This window comes from Mesoplodon mirus (assembly GCF_964341445.2).
Source record: "Mesoplodon mirus genome assembly, chromosome: 12".
Taxonomy (NCBI): Eukaryota; Metazoa; Chordata; class Mammalia; order Artiodactyla; family Ziphiidae; genus Mesoplodon; species Mesoplodon mirus.
This window is the reverse complement of record NC_138988.1, coordinates 48,109,014-48,127,950: the sequence shown is the minus strand read 5'-3', so window position 1 is coordinate 48,127,950 and position 18,937 is coordinate 48,109,014. Positions and strand designations below refer to the sequence as shown.

Here is an 18,937-nt window from a genome sequence, read left to right as displayed (position 1 = left end):
GAAGCCCAGGATGTTAGTTTTTAAAAAGAGAGATTAGCAGAGGGCAGAGCGGTGAAGGAGCAGAGAGCAAGGTGCTCTCCTGCACCGCGAGGGTAGAAGGGCACATCATGCAGCTTTCCTGGAGTGGAGTTTGGCAAGATGTGCAAATATTTAGACTCTGTTTACCTGTTGAATCAGGAATCCTCCAAGATTTACCCAAAGGAGAAGATAATTATCCAAATATGAAAATATGTGTACACAAGGATGTTGATTGCAGCTTTGTTACATTAAAAATACAAAATTTTTGAAAACAAACTTTAAGTCATTACTAAGAGACACTGTTGTTCAGATTAAATAATTAATACAATTTATGATAAAGCTCTATATTTACTGACATGAAAAGCTGTCCGTGACATAAATGTTTAGGGAAGTAAGCAGTTTATGGAACTTCAGTGGTTATGTAAAATTCAGGCATTGCTTTATACATAGAGGGAAGTTCATCAAAATGCTGAGTAATTTCTATAGCCCCTGAATTAATGGGGTATATTAGTTTCCTAGGGCTGCTGAAAAAAGTACCACCAACTGGGTGGTTTAAAATGGAAATTTACTTTTTCGCAGTTCTCTAGGCTACAATCCAAAAATCAAGATTACTGTAGGGTCAATATTCCCTCCGGAGAGTCTAGGGAAGAATCCTTTCATGCCTCTTCTAGCTTCTGGTACTTGCCCTGAGTCCTTAGGAGTGTATCTGTATATATGACTAAATTTCTCTTTTCCTATAGGGATACCAGTCATTGGATTAGGGCCCACCCAGTACAAAGTCATTTAAATTTTTTTACATTTACAAAGACCTTATTTCCACATAAGGTCACGTTCACAAGTACTGGGACTTAACTTGAACATTCTGGAGACACACAGTTCTACCCACTGCATGGGGTTAGTTATTTCTTTTCACTCTTTAATGAAAGAGTTCAAGAATATGCATTTATCTCTGAGTATGTGTGTCCCAAAAGTTCTGATAGGGATGTTTTCATTTTCCTGCTTTCTAAAGAGCGTGTTGTATTTTGACTCTTTGACCCACTAATTATTTAAGAGAACGAGTTAAAAGTCCTAAGCAGCTTGAGATCCATCCCATTATTGCTATTATGTTTGCTTGTTTTCTTTCTCCTTATTCTTTTAGTCTAAAAGTTAAAAGTTCAACAATACAGAGTGAATTAAAATGCAAAAGTCACCCCCTAACCACCAGTTTCTAAACCCCACTCCAACAGATAATTGTTAATAACTGGGAGTATATTTTCCAGACCCTCCTTTCACGTATACAGAACTACAGGATTTCGTTATCTGCTTTAAACACTCATGGAGTAGGGGAAATTCAGACCCCAAGGGACAAATGCAGTAAAACCAGAAAATTGCAAGATATCCACACCAACATTTAATTTTCCTAAATCAAATTTGCTTCTGAAGTGAGTACAAACACAGAAACAGCAGGCCTATGCATACTCTGGTGAAAATAAGAACTTTTCTCCTCAGAGCTCTTTAGAATCTGCTGAAACATCAAAGTCCATCAAAGTTTTCTCCAGACATAAACACAAAATCAGCTTTTAAAAATCTTAATCCCAGCTGCATGAGTTACTTATTTAACTGGAGGCAGGACACCCCTCACCCTCAGACTTGGATAAACAAAACTGTATGACGTTTGCCCTGCTAAGGGCTATAGTTCCAACATTTATTTTCAATCATAACAGCTTCCACTGAGAGATTGGGATTGACATATATACACTAATATGTATAAAATGGAAAACTAATAAGAACCTGCTGTATAAAAAAGTAAATAAAATAAAATTCAAAAAAAATAACAGCTTCCCACTGATCTTACAAAAAATTTGTACTACCTTTGAGATAGAACAGAGAGAAGAATTATTTAATTTCTGACATATCTCAAGATGACATCTTCTAAAAAATTTCAGACAGATATAATAAATTAGTGAACCTGAATTATAATTGATTGGTCTTTTTTTTTTTTTTTGGCCATGTCATCTTACTTCCCCGAACTGAGGCCGTGGCAGTGAAAGCACCAAGTCTTAACCACTGGACCGCCAGGGAAGTCCCTGATTTGTCTATTTCATTTCCCAATTTCTGATTACTTTTGATTGATTCAGCGATTTTATCTTTGTCCTAGAAGTGGAAGGGATAGGAATTAAAGCTACCAGTACACTCCTAACTTTTCAGTCTTAAAACTACTCATTTAGAAGGATATATATCAGCCTGAACAGTTTCAGTGGCATCAGTACTAATGAACACAGCTTTAGGTGGGTTGGATAAAAACTAGTCTGCTGGGCTTCCCTGGTGGCGCAGTGGTTGAGAGTCCGCCTGCTGATGCAGGGGACGCGGGTTCGTGCCCCGGTCCGGGAAGATCCCACATGCCGCGGAGCGGCTGGGCCCGTGAGCCATGGCCACTGAGCCTGCGTGTCCGGAGCCTGTGCTCCGCAACGGGAGAGGCCACAACAGTGAGAGGCCCGCATACTGCAAAAAAAAAAAAAAAAAAAAAAGTCTGCTATTTTTACACAAACAGGATAAAATATATTGGAATTTGAAAACAGTGCATCTTTATCCAGAAAGCAGGATTTTTCTCAAAGAAAAAGGTTAACTTTGAGAAAAATCCATGTTGTGGATGCAGACTTCAAAGAATGAAGAGATAGTTTGGTGTTGTTTCATTGGCGACCAGAGTATAGGAACTGAATTTATGTTTGTCTCCATTTTCCTATTTTACAATGAGTTCTCATTATTATATTTACTAAATGAAAGTTTTTTCTTTCTCTGAAAAGTTTATATCTAGTGCTTACCCTCAGATAGATTAGTTTTCACTGACTTCTGTGTTATGATGTAGTATATTCAGTTGACAAACACCTAGCTTCAAAGAAAACTCGATTCAATTAAAGACCTTGCTAACAGAAGAAAATGTACGCTAATATCTTTGTAGAAAATGTCAGAAAATAGCTTTGTAGCTTAGGAGTGGAGAAACACTTCTTAAACAAGATCAAATAGCCTAGACAATAAGAAGAAAAACTGATGGATTTTATTATATTCAAATTAAAGATTTCCAGTCCACAAAGGGCAAGATGGACGTAGTTAGCAGATAAATGACATATTGGGAGAAGATACCTGCAACATCTAAGACTGATTGGGAACTTATATCTTGAAATATAAGAAACTCCTGCAATCCATAAAAAATTCCCAGCTGAAAAATGGGCAAAGAAAATAAGCAGGGAATTCACTGAATGGGAAATCCTAAATGGCTAGTGAGTGTATATGAAGAGATGCTCAAATTCATCAGTAATGGGAGAAATGCAAATTAAAGCAATAATGAGAAACCACTCCTCACCTATTACACTGGCAAAATCAAAAAGGGTGTAAATGCCAGGTACCATATATAGGAGATACACGAGATACACGTGGAGATACACGAACTCTTGTGCATTCCAGGTGGGAGTATAGTGCAGCACAGCCATCCTCAGGAGTAATCCAGCACTCTGATCAAACTAGTTACGCACACATAGTATAAACCCTACTCTTGGATATAAACCACCCCCCCAAATTCCCTCACACAGGTCCATAGGATCATGGATGAGGGTGTTCCATACTGTGCTGTTTGCATTAGTGGGGAACTGGAGTCCACCCCAGTGTGTCTCAGTGGCAGCCTGGACAGTAAAATCTGGAGTCAGCACACTAATGAATATGATAGAGCTGTTAGAAGCAACCAAGTAGATCAGGGGTTCCCACATGTTTTCACTTCATGGCATCCTTAGAATCTCAACAATTTTGTCACAGGGCTCCTTGGCCAAAAGAAAAGGCTAACAGTTCTGTTTATTAAGTAGTGAGGTCCAAACAGCTTAATATATACTTATGTCCTAACAACTTAATAGCTCTTTGAAGAAAATAATACACATAAATTGGGGGAGAAAATAATATATTTCATTCTTAAATAATCAGAATTACTCACTAAAGGGATGTTGTGTGCCTGTTGGTCACTGCACAACTCCTCAAAGGTTGGGATCAGACTGGACACTGCTGCCCTTATTTTGCTTCACTTTGATTTTCCTGCAGGACTTGCTTATCACAGTTTTGCAAAGATACGATGCTTTATCCTAGAAAGGAATGTAGCACAATCCAATGTTGGAACCGTCAACTACCTTGTTAGCAGTTCCCCTGGCGCCTGACAGAGGTTGAGTATAACTGTGTTTCCCTTGAAAAGTAAAAATACCCCGTTGCACCCCTATGGGTTCCCTGCAGCTTCCCAGAGCACCTGGGAACCACAGAATACATATAACTGAATAAACTGTAAAAACAGTGCTGAATTTTTAAAAAGTACTTAAAAACTAATGCCTAGGGAGTTCTCTGGGGGTCCAGTGGTTGGGACTCCGTGCTTTCATTGCCAAGGGCGAGGGTTTGGTCCCTGGTTGGGGAACTAGGATCCCACAAGCCATGTGGCGTGGCCAAAAAGAACCAAAGCAAAACAAAACTAATGCCTGTGGGGCTGTGCTCTTGCTGAGGTTTCAATGACCTGGCTCCTCACTGCTAAACGGAGGGACAGGTTTCCACACAGCATTTGACGCTGTCGAGCCCCACCTCACAGGAAGGTTCTTCCTTTGGCTTCTACCTCACCCCTCTCTCAAGGTCTCTTCTTGCACTGGGACTATCCTTTTCGGTTCCCTCTGGGTGGGTCTCCATCTGTCCCACTCAACTCCTTTCTGTGCACTCTAGCCCATCCCCATTGGGAGATGGTAACTCCCAAATCATTGTCTTCAGCCCTGACCTCTTTACTGAGCTGGAGACCTCGTATCCAACTGCCTGTTCAACGTCTCCACTCAGACATCCCACAGGCCCCGCAAACCTACCATGTCCTCCCGAAACTCACCATCTTCCCCCAACGCCTGCCTCTCCTCCTGTATTTCCTAACTCAGAGAATGGAGCCACCCTCCATCTGGTAGTGGCCTGAGTAGATTGCACTGGTGGCCCCAATTCTTCACCCTTCCTCGCATCCACACCCTTGCCATGGCCTCCTCCCCACCACTTGCCTTTGGGCTGGCCACAGGACTGGCCAGTGACATAGAGGTGAAAAGGTAGCATGCCAGTTCTAAGTCTAGACCTTTGGAGGCCTTACAAGTGTGCCCCCTTGCCTTCTTCTGCCCTGCTGCTTTCTTACTTTTTTTTCTTTTTTGGCTGCAAGGCTTGTGGGATCTTAGTTACCCCATCAGGGATCGAACCCATGCCCCGAGCATTGGAAGCACAGAGTCCTAACTGAAACCACGTACCTCTGATTGGGACTTGAACCCACGGTCTTTTAATTAGAATCACTCACCTGGTGTCTGGACGAACTGAGGCTCAGGTTCTTTGTGTCTCAACTCAGAAAGAATTCAGTGAGAGACAAAGTGATAGGTAATATTTAGAGAGAAACACGTTCCACAGACAGAGAGTGGGCCATCTCGGAAGGCAAGAGCGACCTCGAAATACGGTGTGGTTAGTTTTTATGGGCTGGGTAATTTCATAGGCTAATGAGTGGGAGGATTATTCCAGCTATTTTGGGGAAGGGGTGGAGATTTCCAGGAATTGGGCCCCGCCCACTTTTTTGGTCTTTGATGGTTGGCCTCAGAACTGTCATGGCGCTGGAGGGTGCGTCACTTACCTTATGCTAATGTATCACAATGAGCATATGATGAGGCTCAAGGTCCACTGGAAGTCGAATATTCTGCCATCTTGGACCTAGTTGGTTCTAACCAGTTTTTGTCATATCCTATGGCTATGTCATGCTTTTAAAGGCCGTGCCCTGCCCCCTTCCCTCCTGTTTCATAACCACTGCCGCCAGGGAATTCCCTGCCCTGCTGCTTTCAAGAGAAGAGCGTGCCCGGAGGACACTGCTGGTCCCAGGAAAGGAAAGATGAGAGACACATGGAGCAGCGCGCCTCTAACTGAGCCGAGCCTAGATCAGCTGACCCGCAGACATCTGAGAGACAAGAAAAGATTGTTTTAAGTCATCAAGTTTGGGGGTGTTTTGTTATGCATCAGCGGTTATCCAACCAGGTCACCTAAGCCAGGAACCTGAGCATTACCTTTGAGTACTCCCTCTCACAATCCACGACGTTCCCAGAGCTTCCTAAGTATCTCTGGAATCCATCTAGTCTCCATCCTCAGCACCTCTGAGGTGTTAGCCGTAGCTCAGGCCTCCTGCAGCCACATTCTAACTCATTTTTCCTTCCTCCCCTTTGCCCCCATTCTCCACACACAGCATCTTGAGTGAACTTCCTTATACGTCAATCTGATCACGTGACTCCTGTGGGTTTGCCTCGCCCTCAGGCTGTGGTGTCCTTAGGGCCTGATAAGGGAAGGAACCTTGCTAAGCACTGTGGACAACCTGGTCATGGTGAAGAGACACCTCCAGGGCAGTTTCTGCTTTGTTCCTAAATCCCTGGTGCAGGTTCAAGGTTGGAGCTGATAAGCAAAAGGCCAGCCTCAGACCACGGCATTTCCCAAGGGTTCCCTGAAACCCCTTTACTACTGGCTGGGCCTTTTCAGGGCGTCAACAGGGAAGACAGTATGAGACGTGCTGATAACTTGGAATTAAGATTTCCATCCTTATTCCTTGCTAAAGGATCAGATCGTGGGTGTTCAGTCTCCTTAAACAGGCAAATGAGCTCTCAGACCTCTAGTCTTTGTGGCCACAGTGAAAGTGCTGTTACATCGAGAAAGAATGAGTCACCAGTCACCAGAATGGGGTAGAGATGCCACAACCCATAGAGGAAGGCACCCCTGACCAAGAGTAGGTCTTCCTGTGAGGCAGCTTGAGAAACAGCCAGCTGCCTCAGCCTTCAAGAGACTTATATTTTGCCACGGGCCTTCTCACAAGGCTGCCCAGCAAATTGTCTTGTTTAGTGGTTAAACATGTAAGTTCTGGGGGCTTCCCTGGTGGCGCAGTGGTTGAGAGTCTGCCTGCCGATGCAGGGGACATGGGTTCGTGCCCTGGTCCGGGAAGATCCCACATGCAGTGGAGCGGCTGGGCCCGTGAGCCATGGCCGCTGAGCCTGTGCGTCCGGAGCCTGTGCTCTGCAACGGGAGAGGCCACAGCAGTGAGAGGCCCGCGTACTGCAAAAAAAAAAAAAAAGAAAGAAAGAAAAAAAGAAAAAAAAAACATGTAAGTTCTGCACCCAAACTCACTAGCTTTGGGTCTAGCCCTGCCACTGACCTTGGGACCTTGGGCTAAGAAAAGGATCTGGGTTCCAAGCAGCTCAAGTTCAGCAAGAGAGATATGGGTAATAAGACCATTGCATCAGGGGCTCTGCTGGGCTGGGGGCTCCTGGGCGGAGCATTTCACCTGGGTGGGTGTTGGGAAGGCTTCTGCGGGACACACTAGGTGGAATGAGGGGAAGAGAAGGGGTCCTCAGCTCCAGGAAGAAAAGGAGTGAGTCTGCTTTTGGTTCTCATCCCCTTTCACCGTGCCTGGAATACCAGCTGACCGCAGGAATGAACGAAGGAGCCCCCTCCGGGGGAAGTGGGGGCGAGGTGGCTCAGGAGCTCTGACTTTAAATGCAGAGGTGGGATGCGGCACACGTCAGACTGGGGATAAATGCAGAGGTGGGATGCGGCACACGTCAGACTGGGGATAAATGCAGAGGTGGGATGCGGCACACGTCAGACTGGGGATAAATGCAGAGGTGGAATGCGGCACACGTCAGAGCTGGGGAACTACTCAGATCTACTGGGTCAGGACAGGGCCTGCTGGAGCCCCGTGCCTCTAACCCCAGGGCACATTTCCCTGTGCCCCCTAACTCACCACCATGAGTGGACAGCTGCTGCAGTACTCGAGAGGGACGGCCATGGAGGTCCCCAGGCTCAGGGCCCCCAGAGAGACAGGGACAAGCCGGCTTAAGGTTGAATCCTCTGGCCCAGGCGTCCTCCGAGAGAAGGCAGGCAGCGTTAGGGCCGGGCCTGTGCAGGGAACTCATTTGGATGGGAAGCGGGGCGGGGCGGGATTGGCGGGAGCGGGCTGCGCAGGTGACACCCGTCGGTCGCCCAGGTGCGAAGCGCAGGCGGAGGCCGAGCCGCGGTGCGTTCCCTCTCTGTTCACCAGCAGGCGGCGCCAGAGCGCAAGGCCGCGGAGGCCTCGGGTCCCGGAGTCCGGCCGGGCGGGGCGAGGGGCGGACCCCGGCGCATCGGAGCGTTGGGGCGCGGCGGCAGTCCGGCAGCGGGAAGGACCGACAGAGCGACACGCCTCCTGGAACCTCCGCGGCCATGGCCGAGCGCGCCGGTCGCCGCTGCTGCCTGGGCTGGGACCTCAGCACGCAGCAGGTATCGGCGCGGGCCCGGGGCCGGCCGGGCGGGGCCGCTTCTTCCGCGACGCCGGGCGGGCTGTCGGGGGAGCCGGGCGCCTGGAACCCTGGGCCGCGCCGCGGGCGCGCCTCCCTCTCGGGCTTCCCGGGGACCCAGCGCCTCCGCCCGGCCTGGACCCCGGAACTTCCAGAAAGGGCGCCCACCCCCAGTCTCCCGAGGGACCCACGGGCACGTGGCGGGGAAATGCCCAGAAGACTGAGGGGGACCCGAAGGGCTCGCACGCCGTCATGGGCACAGATTGACAGGGACCCGAAGGAGCTCAGCTACTGTAAACAGAGGACCAGACAGACGGGTAGACACGCAGGCAGAACCAGTGAACTGCAACCAGATCACCGCTAGAAGCTTTTTTTTTTTCTATTTTAAGTGAAATGGGCACAGTGTACACCTGAACTTTGTTCCGCCCTATGACAGCCCTTGGTTGGCACCAGCGTGCTCGGGTCAACGTGCCCAGCTGTGCTGCTCTCAGGGCCAGTCAGACAGGCAAGCAGAGTCAAAATTTGTCTTCAAACTGGGCTTGGGGTGCCAAGGGGCTGGCTCCTCCTTAACTTGGGAAATCAACACAGTTGCAGTGAAATCCCCCTCCTCGGATGGGTCAAGGGAGCAAGGCCAATCCCTGATCAAAGTCCTGTGGGACCTTGGATAAGTCAGGTTGTCCTGCTAGGCCTCAGTTTCTCCATCTGTCCAGGAAAGGAGTTGTATCCTTGAGTTTGGAGGTCTGCTCCATTGGGGCATGTGTCTCTGGTCCTTGACCAAGGCCTGTGGGAACAGACCAAGGACCTTGCCTCTCAGATCTCTGCAGGCGTGGACCTCCAAGAGACATCTCAAAACCTTGCCTCCCATGCCTTCCCCTCTAGGACTTTCTCAGACCTCCTTGCCTGGCACAGGAACCTGCTCATCTGTGGACACCTACCTCTAGAGCATCTTGGCTTTGGCTGTTTGGAGGGCAAAAATTCCCTGAGCTACGTGGGTGTTTCTGCTTAGCCTCAGCTTCTCCGTTTTACTAAGTCTTTGGATATGTCCCCAGATGAGGCCTCTGTTCCCATGGTTACAATGATGCACCCCAGCCTCAAGGAAGTCTCCAGACTGAACCACTTCTAGGGGGCTGGGCTTCACTTGGTGATGTTCATATCCCTGGACCAGTGTAGAAGCTGAGGAAAATTCTATACATTGTTTTTTTTTAATGCCTTCCAGGTAAAAGTTGTTGCAGTTGATGCAGAGCTGAATGTCTTCTATGAGGACAGTGTGCATTTTGACAGAGACCTTCTAGAATTTGGGTATGTACCTGGTGTGCATGTGTGTGTTGGGGGTTGGTTTTGAGGTCCTCCCCAAACCTTTTTTTTTTTTTTGGCTGTACCGTGTGCAGCTTGCGGGACTGTAGTTCCCCCACCAGGGATTGAACCTGGGCACCCCCCCACCAAGTGAAAGCGTGAGTGCTAACCACTGGACCACCAGGGAACTCCCCCTCCTTCAACCTTTTACATTTATAAACCACACTGTTCTGGTTTCCTCAAACTGCAGGAGGGGTTGTCTTAATAAATCTCTCAGCATCTTTCTTCTATGTCTAGAATGCACGCTCCTGCATTCCTTTCGAATTCCACTCATTGCTTTATATATGTATAGTAGGTATCAGTTGAGACTTACTTTGTACCAAGCACTGTGCTGGGCGCTGGGATGGTGAACAAAAAGGAGACATTGTCCTTGCTTTCCCAGAGCTTCCCATTGAGTCGGGGGGGGGGGATTGATATCAATCAAAGACTGATTGATTAAAGAAAAAAAAAACCAAAAGAATGTTTGTTTATAAACTCAGAGAAGGCCATTGAAGGAAAGAAACTCACTTCTTCAAGTGCTTATTGTAAAGGAATGTGACCTAGACTTGTGAGAGTAGTTTAGGGAATGTTCCTAAGGAAGTAGTGCTTAAGCCAAGATCTGAATGAGTGGGGTTAGCCAGGTGATAGAAGGTAGAGAGCTTTCCACGCAGAAGGAACAGCATGTGCAAAGGCCCTGTGGCAAGGAACACTGCTCATTAATGGAACTGAAAAAGGTCAAGTGGCTGGGGAGCAGAGAGGGAGGTGGAAGCTGGGTTGGGCCATATAGGCCATGGAATAGAGTTTGTCTTTATCCTAAAAGCTATGGTCACCCACTGAAGGGCCATAGGAATGGGGGGGCTGGGGAGGTATGACATGGTTTTATTTGTGTTTTGAAAAGATCTCTCTGGTGCAGTGGGAAAGCAGGTGGGATGTGGCCAGAATACAGGTTGGAAAACTACTGAGGAGGTTTTTCAAGATCATCTGGATGAGAAATGTTGACTGGAGGAGAGAGAGCTGGGTGGTAAAATTGACAGGTCTTGGTACAGAATTGAATGTGAGATATGAAGGTGAGGCTTCTGGCTGGCATTCAGGGTGGATGGTAGACTATGAAAGAGAATTGGTTTCCAGAAGAAGGATCATGAGTTTAGATTTTGTATTAGTTTGGTAGGGCTGCCAGAACAAAATACCACAGACTGGGTGGTTTAAATAACAGACATTTATGTTCTCATGGGTCTGGCGTCTGGAAGTCCAATTTCAAGGTGCTGGCAGCCTTGCTTTCCTCTGAGGTCTCTCTCCTTGGTTTCCAGATGGCTGCCTTCTTGCTGCCTCTCACATGGTTGTCTCTCTGTGTGAGTGTACCCCTGGTGCTCCCAGTTATGTTATTTATGTCCTAATCTTTTTTTTTAAGTTGATATGTTGTATTTTCATTTTTTATTCAGTTCAAGAAATTTTCTTTTTTTTTGGCCGAGCTGTGTGGCATGTGAGATCTTAGTTCCCCTACCAGGGGTCGAACCCGTGCACCCAGCAGTGGAAGCATGGAGTCTTAACCACTGGATCACCAGGGAAGTCCTTCAACTTATGAATTTTGGGGGACACAATTCAGTCCATAACAGCTGTGGATTTGTTGATTTTGAGGTGTCTCAGAGAGGTCCTGGTAGAAGTTTCCCTTCGTGTCTATTTTAGATGTCACTTCCTTCTTGAAGCCTTCTGTGCTGGCCTTTCCCTCTCACTGCCCATCACCTTGTATTGCCATCTATTTCTCCCCCAGCTGATGTGTCTCCTTTGAGCTGAGGTTGGAAGCCACCTTGCTTTCATATATATTTTTTTAAATTTATTTTATTTATTTATTTTTGGCTGCATTGGGTCTTCATTACTGCACACAGACTTTCTCTAGTTGCAGCAAGCCGGGGCTACTCTTTGTTTTGGTGCGCGGGCTTCTCATTGCGGTGGCTTCTCTTGTTGCAGAGCACAGGCTCTAGGCACGGGGGCTTCAGTAGTTGTGGCACATGGGCTCAGTAGTTGTGGCTTGCGGACTCTAGAGTGCAGGCTCAGTAGTTGTGGCGCACGGGCTTAGTTGCTCTGCAGCACGTGGGATCTTCCCAGACCAGGGCTCGAACCCGTGTCCCCTGCATTGGCAGGCAGATTCTTAACCACTGCGCCACCAGGGAAGCCCTTGCTTTCATATTTTATATTACTGCAGGCCACCCGTGTTAGAGTTTTGGTAGTTTGTGTCTTTCAAGGAACTGGTCCATTTCATCTAACCTATCAAGTTTGCGGCCATAGAGTTGTTCATAATATTCCTTTATTGTCCTTTGATGCCTATGGGATCAGTAGTGATGACCCTTCTATCATTTCTGATGTTGGGAATTTGTGTCTTCTCTCTTTTTTCTCTTGATGAGCCTGGCTAGAGATTTATCAATTTTATTGATCTTTCCAAAGGATCAGCTTTTGGTTTCGTTGATTTTCTTTTCATTTTCATTGACTCGTGTTCTAATTTTAATTATTTATTTTCTTCTGCTTGGGTTATTGCTGTTGTTGCCATATTTGAGTTTTTGTTTTTTATGTCATTGAATTTCTCAGTCTCTTTTTCTGTTGCTTCTTGGTTTTGAGTCATTGTTTAAAAGGCCTCCTCACTCCAAGATTATGAAGTGGATTTGGAAGGGCTTCTAATCCAACCCCAAATTTCTCCAGTCCTTTCATGCCCACTGCTCCAAGTGAGTGCCTTGCAGGGTGAGCCCCTTATACTGAGAAGGCTTGTTTTTGCCGGTGCTTTCCGAGAATTGCCACCTCTGGGCCACACCGGGCAATTTCCATGCCTTCTCTCTCCATCTTGCCCAGCATCTTCCCTGTTCAATCTAGAGTTCCCACACAAGGCTGCGGGGGTGGGAGGGTGCTTCTCCTTCTGTGGGAGGGATCCAGGGTCTGCCATCACTGGGCCCCCGCCTGAGGCTCTATCCCACATTCTCTCTTCTGCTTGTAGGACTCAGGGTGGAGTTCATGTTCACGAGGATGGGCTGACAGTGACTTCTCCAGTCCTGATGTGGGTCCAGGTAGGTACAGGAATTCCTGTCCCTCTCCTCTCCCAGCCCATCTTACCAGCAGACTTGGCGATTTGCTAGGAAGCCCAAAGGTGGCAGCTCATGAGAGCCTCTGTTGAGAGGTCCTCCTGGGGAAGTGGAATCTGCATTGTCCTAGGGCCAGATGCAGCCTCAGTACTCCTGAGCTGAGAGGACTCACAAAGGGCTTCCAGGTTCTGAAGCCAGAGCAGCTGGAAAGTCCTGCCAGTGGCCATCTTTAAAATGCCACAGAGCAAACATTTCCCAAACGCTCTGATTTCAGGCCCTGTGGCCACCCTTGAACCCTGAGATCCAAACATGGCCCTTGGGCTCTTCTCTTAGTGCTCAGTCGCCAGACTCTTTAACTCCAGGGGCAGGGGCCTTCAGAATGGTGGCTTGTGACCTGCCCAGTCAGGCTCAGATCCATCCCAAGCCAGGCCTGCCCGCTCAGGACCCACGAGAAAGGAAGATGCCTGTTGCCAGATCCGGGTGACCCACGGGGCCACAGGGCCAGGGTGTGTGGACAGCACAAGCAGGTATGATAGGAGCCAAGGGCTGCCTCATGGGCCGCAGGGGACCTGAGACCCTGAAACTAGAGGCCAGCCAAAGGCAGCACTGAATGTGTCTGGTCAAAGCTTTTTCAGTCCTCCAGTACCTGTTTAACCGATTCCCTGTACTAACTTCTTTATGTTATTGTAACAAGGATGATTTCTTTTTTATTGGCCTGACCCTGACTTGTACTGGAGGGTTGGGGGTAAAGGATGAACTTCCGCCACACAGGCTGTCGGGGAAATACTTCAGGGGGCTGAGCCGGACCACAGAGCAGTGGCAGTGGGGGTAACCGGCAAGAGTCGCTGTCTGGAGGTCCCACTGAGGATGTCAGGGGCTTCGGATGGGCCAAGGCCTTACCTTGGGGAGGTGGCAAGTGAGTAGAGAGCCGGGCTTGGGGTTGGGACCAGGATAATTGCTACTCCTGAGGGGCCCCCAGAACTGGACCTGTTCTAGCTTTGCCAGTCCCTTCCCCAGCTCTTCCCCACTCCCTGCCTGAGGTTTGGCAAGCAGGGCCAAGTTGGCAGCCACAGCCAGGACTGTGAAAGAACCCTCCCGGCATAGGATGGGGGTGGGAGGGTCAGACCAAAGCTGCAGTGGCTTCTGTACCCTGAAGAAAACACAGCCTGGGATCCGTATCTAATTCCCGGGGAAGTGTCAAGCTCTGCTGGGTGGCACCATCCATCCCACACAAGGGGTCTTGCCAGAAAGGCAGTTCCAACCAGACAGTGGAGGGGGAAATAGGGGGTTGGGACAAATGGTCACCATCTTTACCTACTCCCTCCAACCTGTACTCCCGGACACAGGAGTCTGGGCCTGGAGCCCTGTTCTGATGGGAGCCTCTGCTTTGCTCTTTGCTTCTCCATTGCAGTGAAGTTATATCACTAATGTGGTGGGTTGAAAATGCAGATAAAAGAACCAAAATTTGAGCCACCTCGTTTTTGCTCTTCCTGCGTGCCTGGAAGTCACCAACTGGAGAAGCAAAATTTGAGGAGTGCTGGTTCCTGATTCCATTTATTTAAGATATTTTTAGCATAGCTCACTTTTTTGTTGGCTTGATGCCTACTCGTTTAGTTGATGTATTTATTCTAGTGCTTCCAAATCCCGAGTTCTCTGTTCCTTCTCTGCCTCCGCTGGAAGGGCAGGCACGTACAGTCCGAATCAAGGCTTGTGTGTTAGCCTGGTTCCGTGGTTCAGGACAGTCACGGTGGATTCTGTGTTTCTTCTCAGGCTTTGGATATCATCTTGGAGAAGATGAAGGCTTCGGGCTTTGACTTCTCTCAAGTCCTCGCCTTGTCTGGGGCGGGCCAGGTTTGTTCGCTGCAGCCTGCATCTATGGCATAAGGGCGTCTGTCTTGGGAAGTGGTGCAGGTGCTGAGGCGACAGCTTCCCTCGAGGGAAGATGCTTGTTCTTGAAAGCCACGGCACACATTGTGTTGCAGTGAAAATCCATATAGCTGTTTCACCTTGGTGGATATATCACTTGCCTCCTTGCAAAAGGATTTGAGACAGTTCTTACAATTAAGCGTTATAAAAATAGGACACAGGGTGAGGAGGCACTGGATAGAGGTCCTCAAAGGGGAAGAGGAAGCATTTGACATGAATGTACTATGACTGTTTGAGGGCACAAAATTGCTTTTCTGTTTCTTGGAAGTAAAAGCAAAGTCAGAAATCATGCTAATAATGATAGCAGTTTTAGTAGTAAAGATATTAGTAATAATGGTGACAAAGAACATGGAGCACTTAGTGTATGGCAGGTGCAGTACCGAGCATCTTACATGCACTAACTTAATCCTCATAACGATTGTACCAGGTGGTATCATGCAGTGGTTAGTGCAGGGGCTCTGGGTTTGATCCCTAGCTCTGCCATTTACCAGCAGCAACCTGGGGCACGTCGTCCGGCTTTCTGGTGCCTCCATACTCTCACGTGCCGTAGGGTCAATGTGAATGTTAAGTACATAGGACAGGGCAAAAAAACCTTTAAGTTTTAGCTGCTTTTATTATCACTGCCATTTACATGGGGAAACAGAGGCACCAAGTGGTGATGTCACTGGCCCAAGGTCACATAGCTGCTAGGAGGAGTCAGGATTCAAGTCCAGTGTTATCCTCCGAATCACTTTGCTCCATGCTGGATTAGCGTGTCTTCACATCCTCATTAGAGAGCGCTTACTGATGCTTCTGAAGATGCCTCTTCTTCCCCTGACCTAACAGGAGTGTATTGATTGTGTCCTTGTTACACTAAACAGCGCTCCTGGTGATCTTGGCCACATCTCTCACCTGAACCCCAGGCCTGGACACCCTCTCCCTCCCAGACATCCCCTCCGCCCCCTTGGCCGGATGTCCCAGGAATACGCCAAACTTATCATGTCCCAGACTGAGCACACTGTCTTTCCCCCGATGTCCTCCTCCGGTGCCCTTTCTTGGGGAGTTCTCCTTCTCCACCGGGGCCACAACCCAGCTGTCATTCCTGACCCCTCCATCTTCCCACCCCTACATGCAGGGGGTCCCCTTGTGCTGCTGATTTGTACATGACTCTTTTTTTTTTTTTTTTTTTTTTTTGGTGGTACGCGGGCCTCTCACTGTTGAGGCCTCTCCCGTTGCGGAGCACAGGCTCCAGACGCGCAGGCTCAGCGGCCACGGCTCACGGGCCCAGCCGCTCCGCGGCATGTGGGATCTTCCCGGACCGAGGCACGAACCCGTGTCCCCTGCATCGGCAGGCAGACTCTCAACCACTGCGCCACCAGGGAAGCCCTGTACATGACTCTTGAGTCTGCCACTTCTTCTCCAACTCCGCCTCTGTTGCCCCAGGCCTAGTACCCATCATTTTTCTCTGGGCCTCTGCTTCTCCTCCCTTCCTCCAACCTACCTTCTCCATGACTCCCACAAGCCCTTTCATACATTCAGCCCTGGCCATGTCACTCCCCTGCCAATCCAGAGTTCTCACCACCCCAAGATAAACCCCAGCCTCCCGAGCATGGATGTCAAGGCTCAGGCTGTCACCTCCCCCTCCAGTCCCTACTGCCCCCCGCCCCAGCCTCAGGCCCCTTCCGTGCACCTGCCAGCCTCTTTCAGCTGTGGTTACTCTCTGCGTGGAGCACCTCCACCCTCAACTCTGGGATCCTTCCCTAATTATCACGTCCACTTCTACCCACCTGCACCCCCAACTGGCTAGATGCCCCTCCTCTGTGTGCCCACAGCCCTGCCACTGCACTTAATAGGGTTTTGTCCGTTTTGTGTCCTTTTCCCTGACTCAACTCCAGTATCCTGCAGAGTAGCGACAATACTACCCTAGTCATCTGTCCTGTGCCTGGCACGATCTGGGTGATCCATCAGTGTTTGTTGAATGAATAATGGGTAAGTGAATGAATGAGTGAATGTCAGGTAGTATTATGAGCAATATATTTAAATACGGTTTTACAAAGCCACCAAAATCCAGACCGATAGTTCTTTCTTGGACCCTTCCTACAAGTTTTGAGGTGGACAGGGCAGAGTTCTTCCCCATATTATAGAAATGAAAACCAAGTCTCATAAAGGTGATGACCTCTACGACTTGCAAGTGGCGGGGCAGGCTTGGAGTCCAGTTCTTTGGCGTGTGGTCTGGGGTCTTTCTGGGTCTCCAGGAGGCTGACACAGGTGTGTGGCCACGGCCACGTGAACATGGGCTTGGGTTTTCCCTCGGCAGCAACATGGAAGCGTGTACTGGAAGGCTGGGGCCAGCCAGGTGCTGACAAGCTTGTCACCGGACCTCCTGTTGCATGAGCAGCTGCAGGTAACTGGCCATGCTGTGGGAGTCTGAGAAACTTCCGTAGTGGGGAGAAGGGCCCCCAATCCTGTGGGCCCTGAAGCCTGGGGCTTTTGTGCATCATCAAGGGTGTGGGAAGTTGGCTTGGGCAGCAGTCCTGTGAGCGTGGTCTTCCCTGCCTGCCTGCCACAGACATCCCTGCTGTCTGGACAGAGGCTCAGGTGCTAACAGCCCACATCACACTGGTCCCCTCCAGCCCAGCAGGACTCTGTTGCGAGTTCCCCCCTCAGGAATCTCCCCCTGGGACGTGATGCCTCCTGGTGACGCTGGGAAGGTAGGCTCTGGCGTCTCCTTTTCTCCCAGGCTCCACAGGCCCCCTGCCAAGCTGCCCTTTGCTGCAGCTCGGGCCCTTCACCGCCCACCTCTGGTGTTGCCTGTGGTGCTCAGGTGTCCTCGCCAGAACCTTCCACCTTGAGCTTTTTGGGGAGAGACCCCGCTAGGCCGGGCCGAGGTTTGGACATGAAGGGCTTGCCCATGCGTCTTCCAAGGTCACATCCAGGGAAGGGGCGTCCACTGCTGCTGTGATGGGCGTGACTGCCAGCGCCCAGGCGGCCCCCAGAGTCAGTGGGCGGAGCTCATGCCTGTGCCTCCGCCCCTTCTTTCCAGGTCTGTTTCTCCATCAGTGACTGCCCGGTGTGGATGGACTCGAGCACCACAGCCCAGTGCCGCCAGCTGGAGGCCACCGTGGGTGGGGCCCAGGCTCTCAGCTGCCTCACCGGGTCCCGTGCCTATGAGGTGGGCGACGCCCGCCACGGGCTGGGGACGGGCTGGGCCAGGAGGAAGATCTGGTTGCTGGCTCTGGTGCCTTCTCCCTGGGTGTCTGGGAGGACACGGCTGGTGGCCTGTCCCTGTGGGGATCACGTGAGGCTGTGTGGGTGCCACCCCTGTGGAGCCAGGACTGGGCACTCTGGCCCCTGATTCTGAGCAAGGCCACGTGTGCCGCTCAGCGAGCACGGACAGACCTCCTGTTGCGCCTCAGCCCTCCCAGGTCAGAGCTGACGTGTGACCCAGGCTGTGCTGTGTATGCAGGTGATGATGGCACCTCAGTTTCAGCCTCTTTAATCTGGAGATAAAAATAGCACTTCCATTTTGGGTAGTTTGGGAGCTGAAAGGAGTCAGTGCTTGTAAGATGCTTAGTGCAGCTCCTGGGAAAGTAAAAAAAAAAATGAGTGCCTCTTTCCTGTTGGCTTCATCCATGGTCCTACCCCATCCCATAGGGTGGCTGCTGTTGGCCCAGCTGGAGTAATTCGATACTCACTGGAGCAAAGGTTTGGGGGATAGGACCAGCCCCACTTGGGTTGCCTTAAGGAAGAAGAATGTGGGTGGGGATAATACCTGAGTCCCCTGCCTGGGTGCCCTTGGTCAAAGCAGACACCCTCCTGTGTGAGGAACGAGGTTTATTACTAAGGATGCTCAGCAGACATCAAACATTTTCAGGTTTGAGGCCTTAAGCTCTCATTATGCTGACTCATCTTCAGAGCATGCTGCACGAACTTTACTTTATGAAGTGGATCATTCCCTGTAGGATTTGGGTTTTTAAGAATTTGCACTCTTTTTCCAGCGATTTACAGGAAACCAGATTGCAAAGCTTTACCAGCAGAACCCCGAGGCCTACTCACACACAGAGGTTGGTTGAACGTTCCTCTTTTTTCTAAGATTTTTTTTTTTGATGTGGACCATTTTTAAAGTCTTTTTTGAATTTGTTACAATATTGCTTCTGTTTTTGGTTTTTTGGCCACGAGGCATGTGGGATCTTAGCTCCCCAACCAGGGATCGAACCCACACCCCCTGTATTGGAAGGCGAAGTCTTAACCACTGGACCGCCAGGGAAGTCCCTAAACATTCCTCTTTGATTGAAAGTCACA

General features: G+C 49.4%; 1 protein-coding gene across 5 annotated transcripts in view; it reads left to right on the top strand.

Annotated features, from left to right (window-relative positions):
• The first annotated feature begins 8,141 nt into the window (after positions 1-8,141).
• Positions 8,142-18,937, top strand: part of XYLB (xylulokinase) — a 48,102-nt gene continuing 37,306 nt past the window's right edge. For 4 of the 5 annotated variants that reach the window (XR_014295570.1, XR_014295571.1, XM_082639254.1 and 1 more), the window contains exons 1-7: positions 8,142-8,316; positions 9,550-9,632; positions 12,646-12,715; positions 14,501-14,581; positions 16,953-17,039; positions 17,679-17,807; positions 18,634-18,699. Coding sequence is in view for 3 of the 5 variants with exons in the window: in XM_082639254.1 (XP_082495380.1) it covers positions 8,260-8,316; positions 9,550-9,632; positions 12,646-12,715; positions 14,501-14,581; positions 16,953-17,039; positions 17,679-17,807; positions 18,634-18,699 (573 nt within the window). In the remaining 2 variants the exon portion in view is untranslated. Of the gene's footprint in view, positions 8,317-9,549; positions 9,633-12,645; positions 12,716-14,500; positions 14,582-16,952; positions 17,040-17,091; positions 17,347-17,678; positions 17,808-18,633; positions 18,700-18,937 lie in introns of those variants that run through there. The other variant, XM_082639256.1, reaches the window with a different exon arrangement.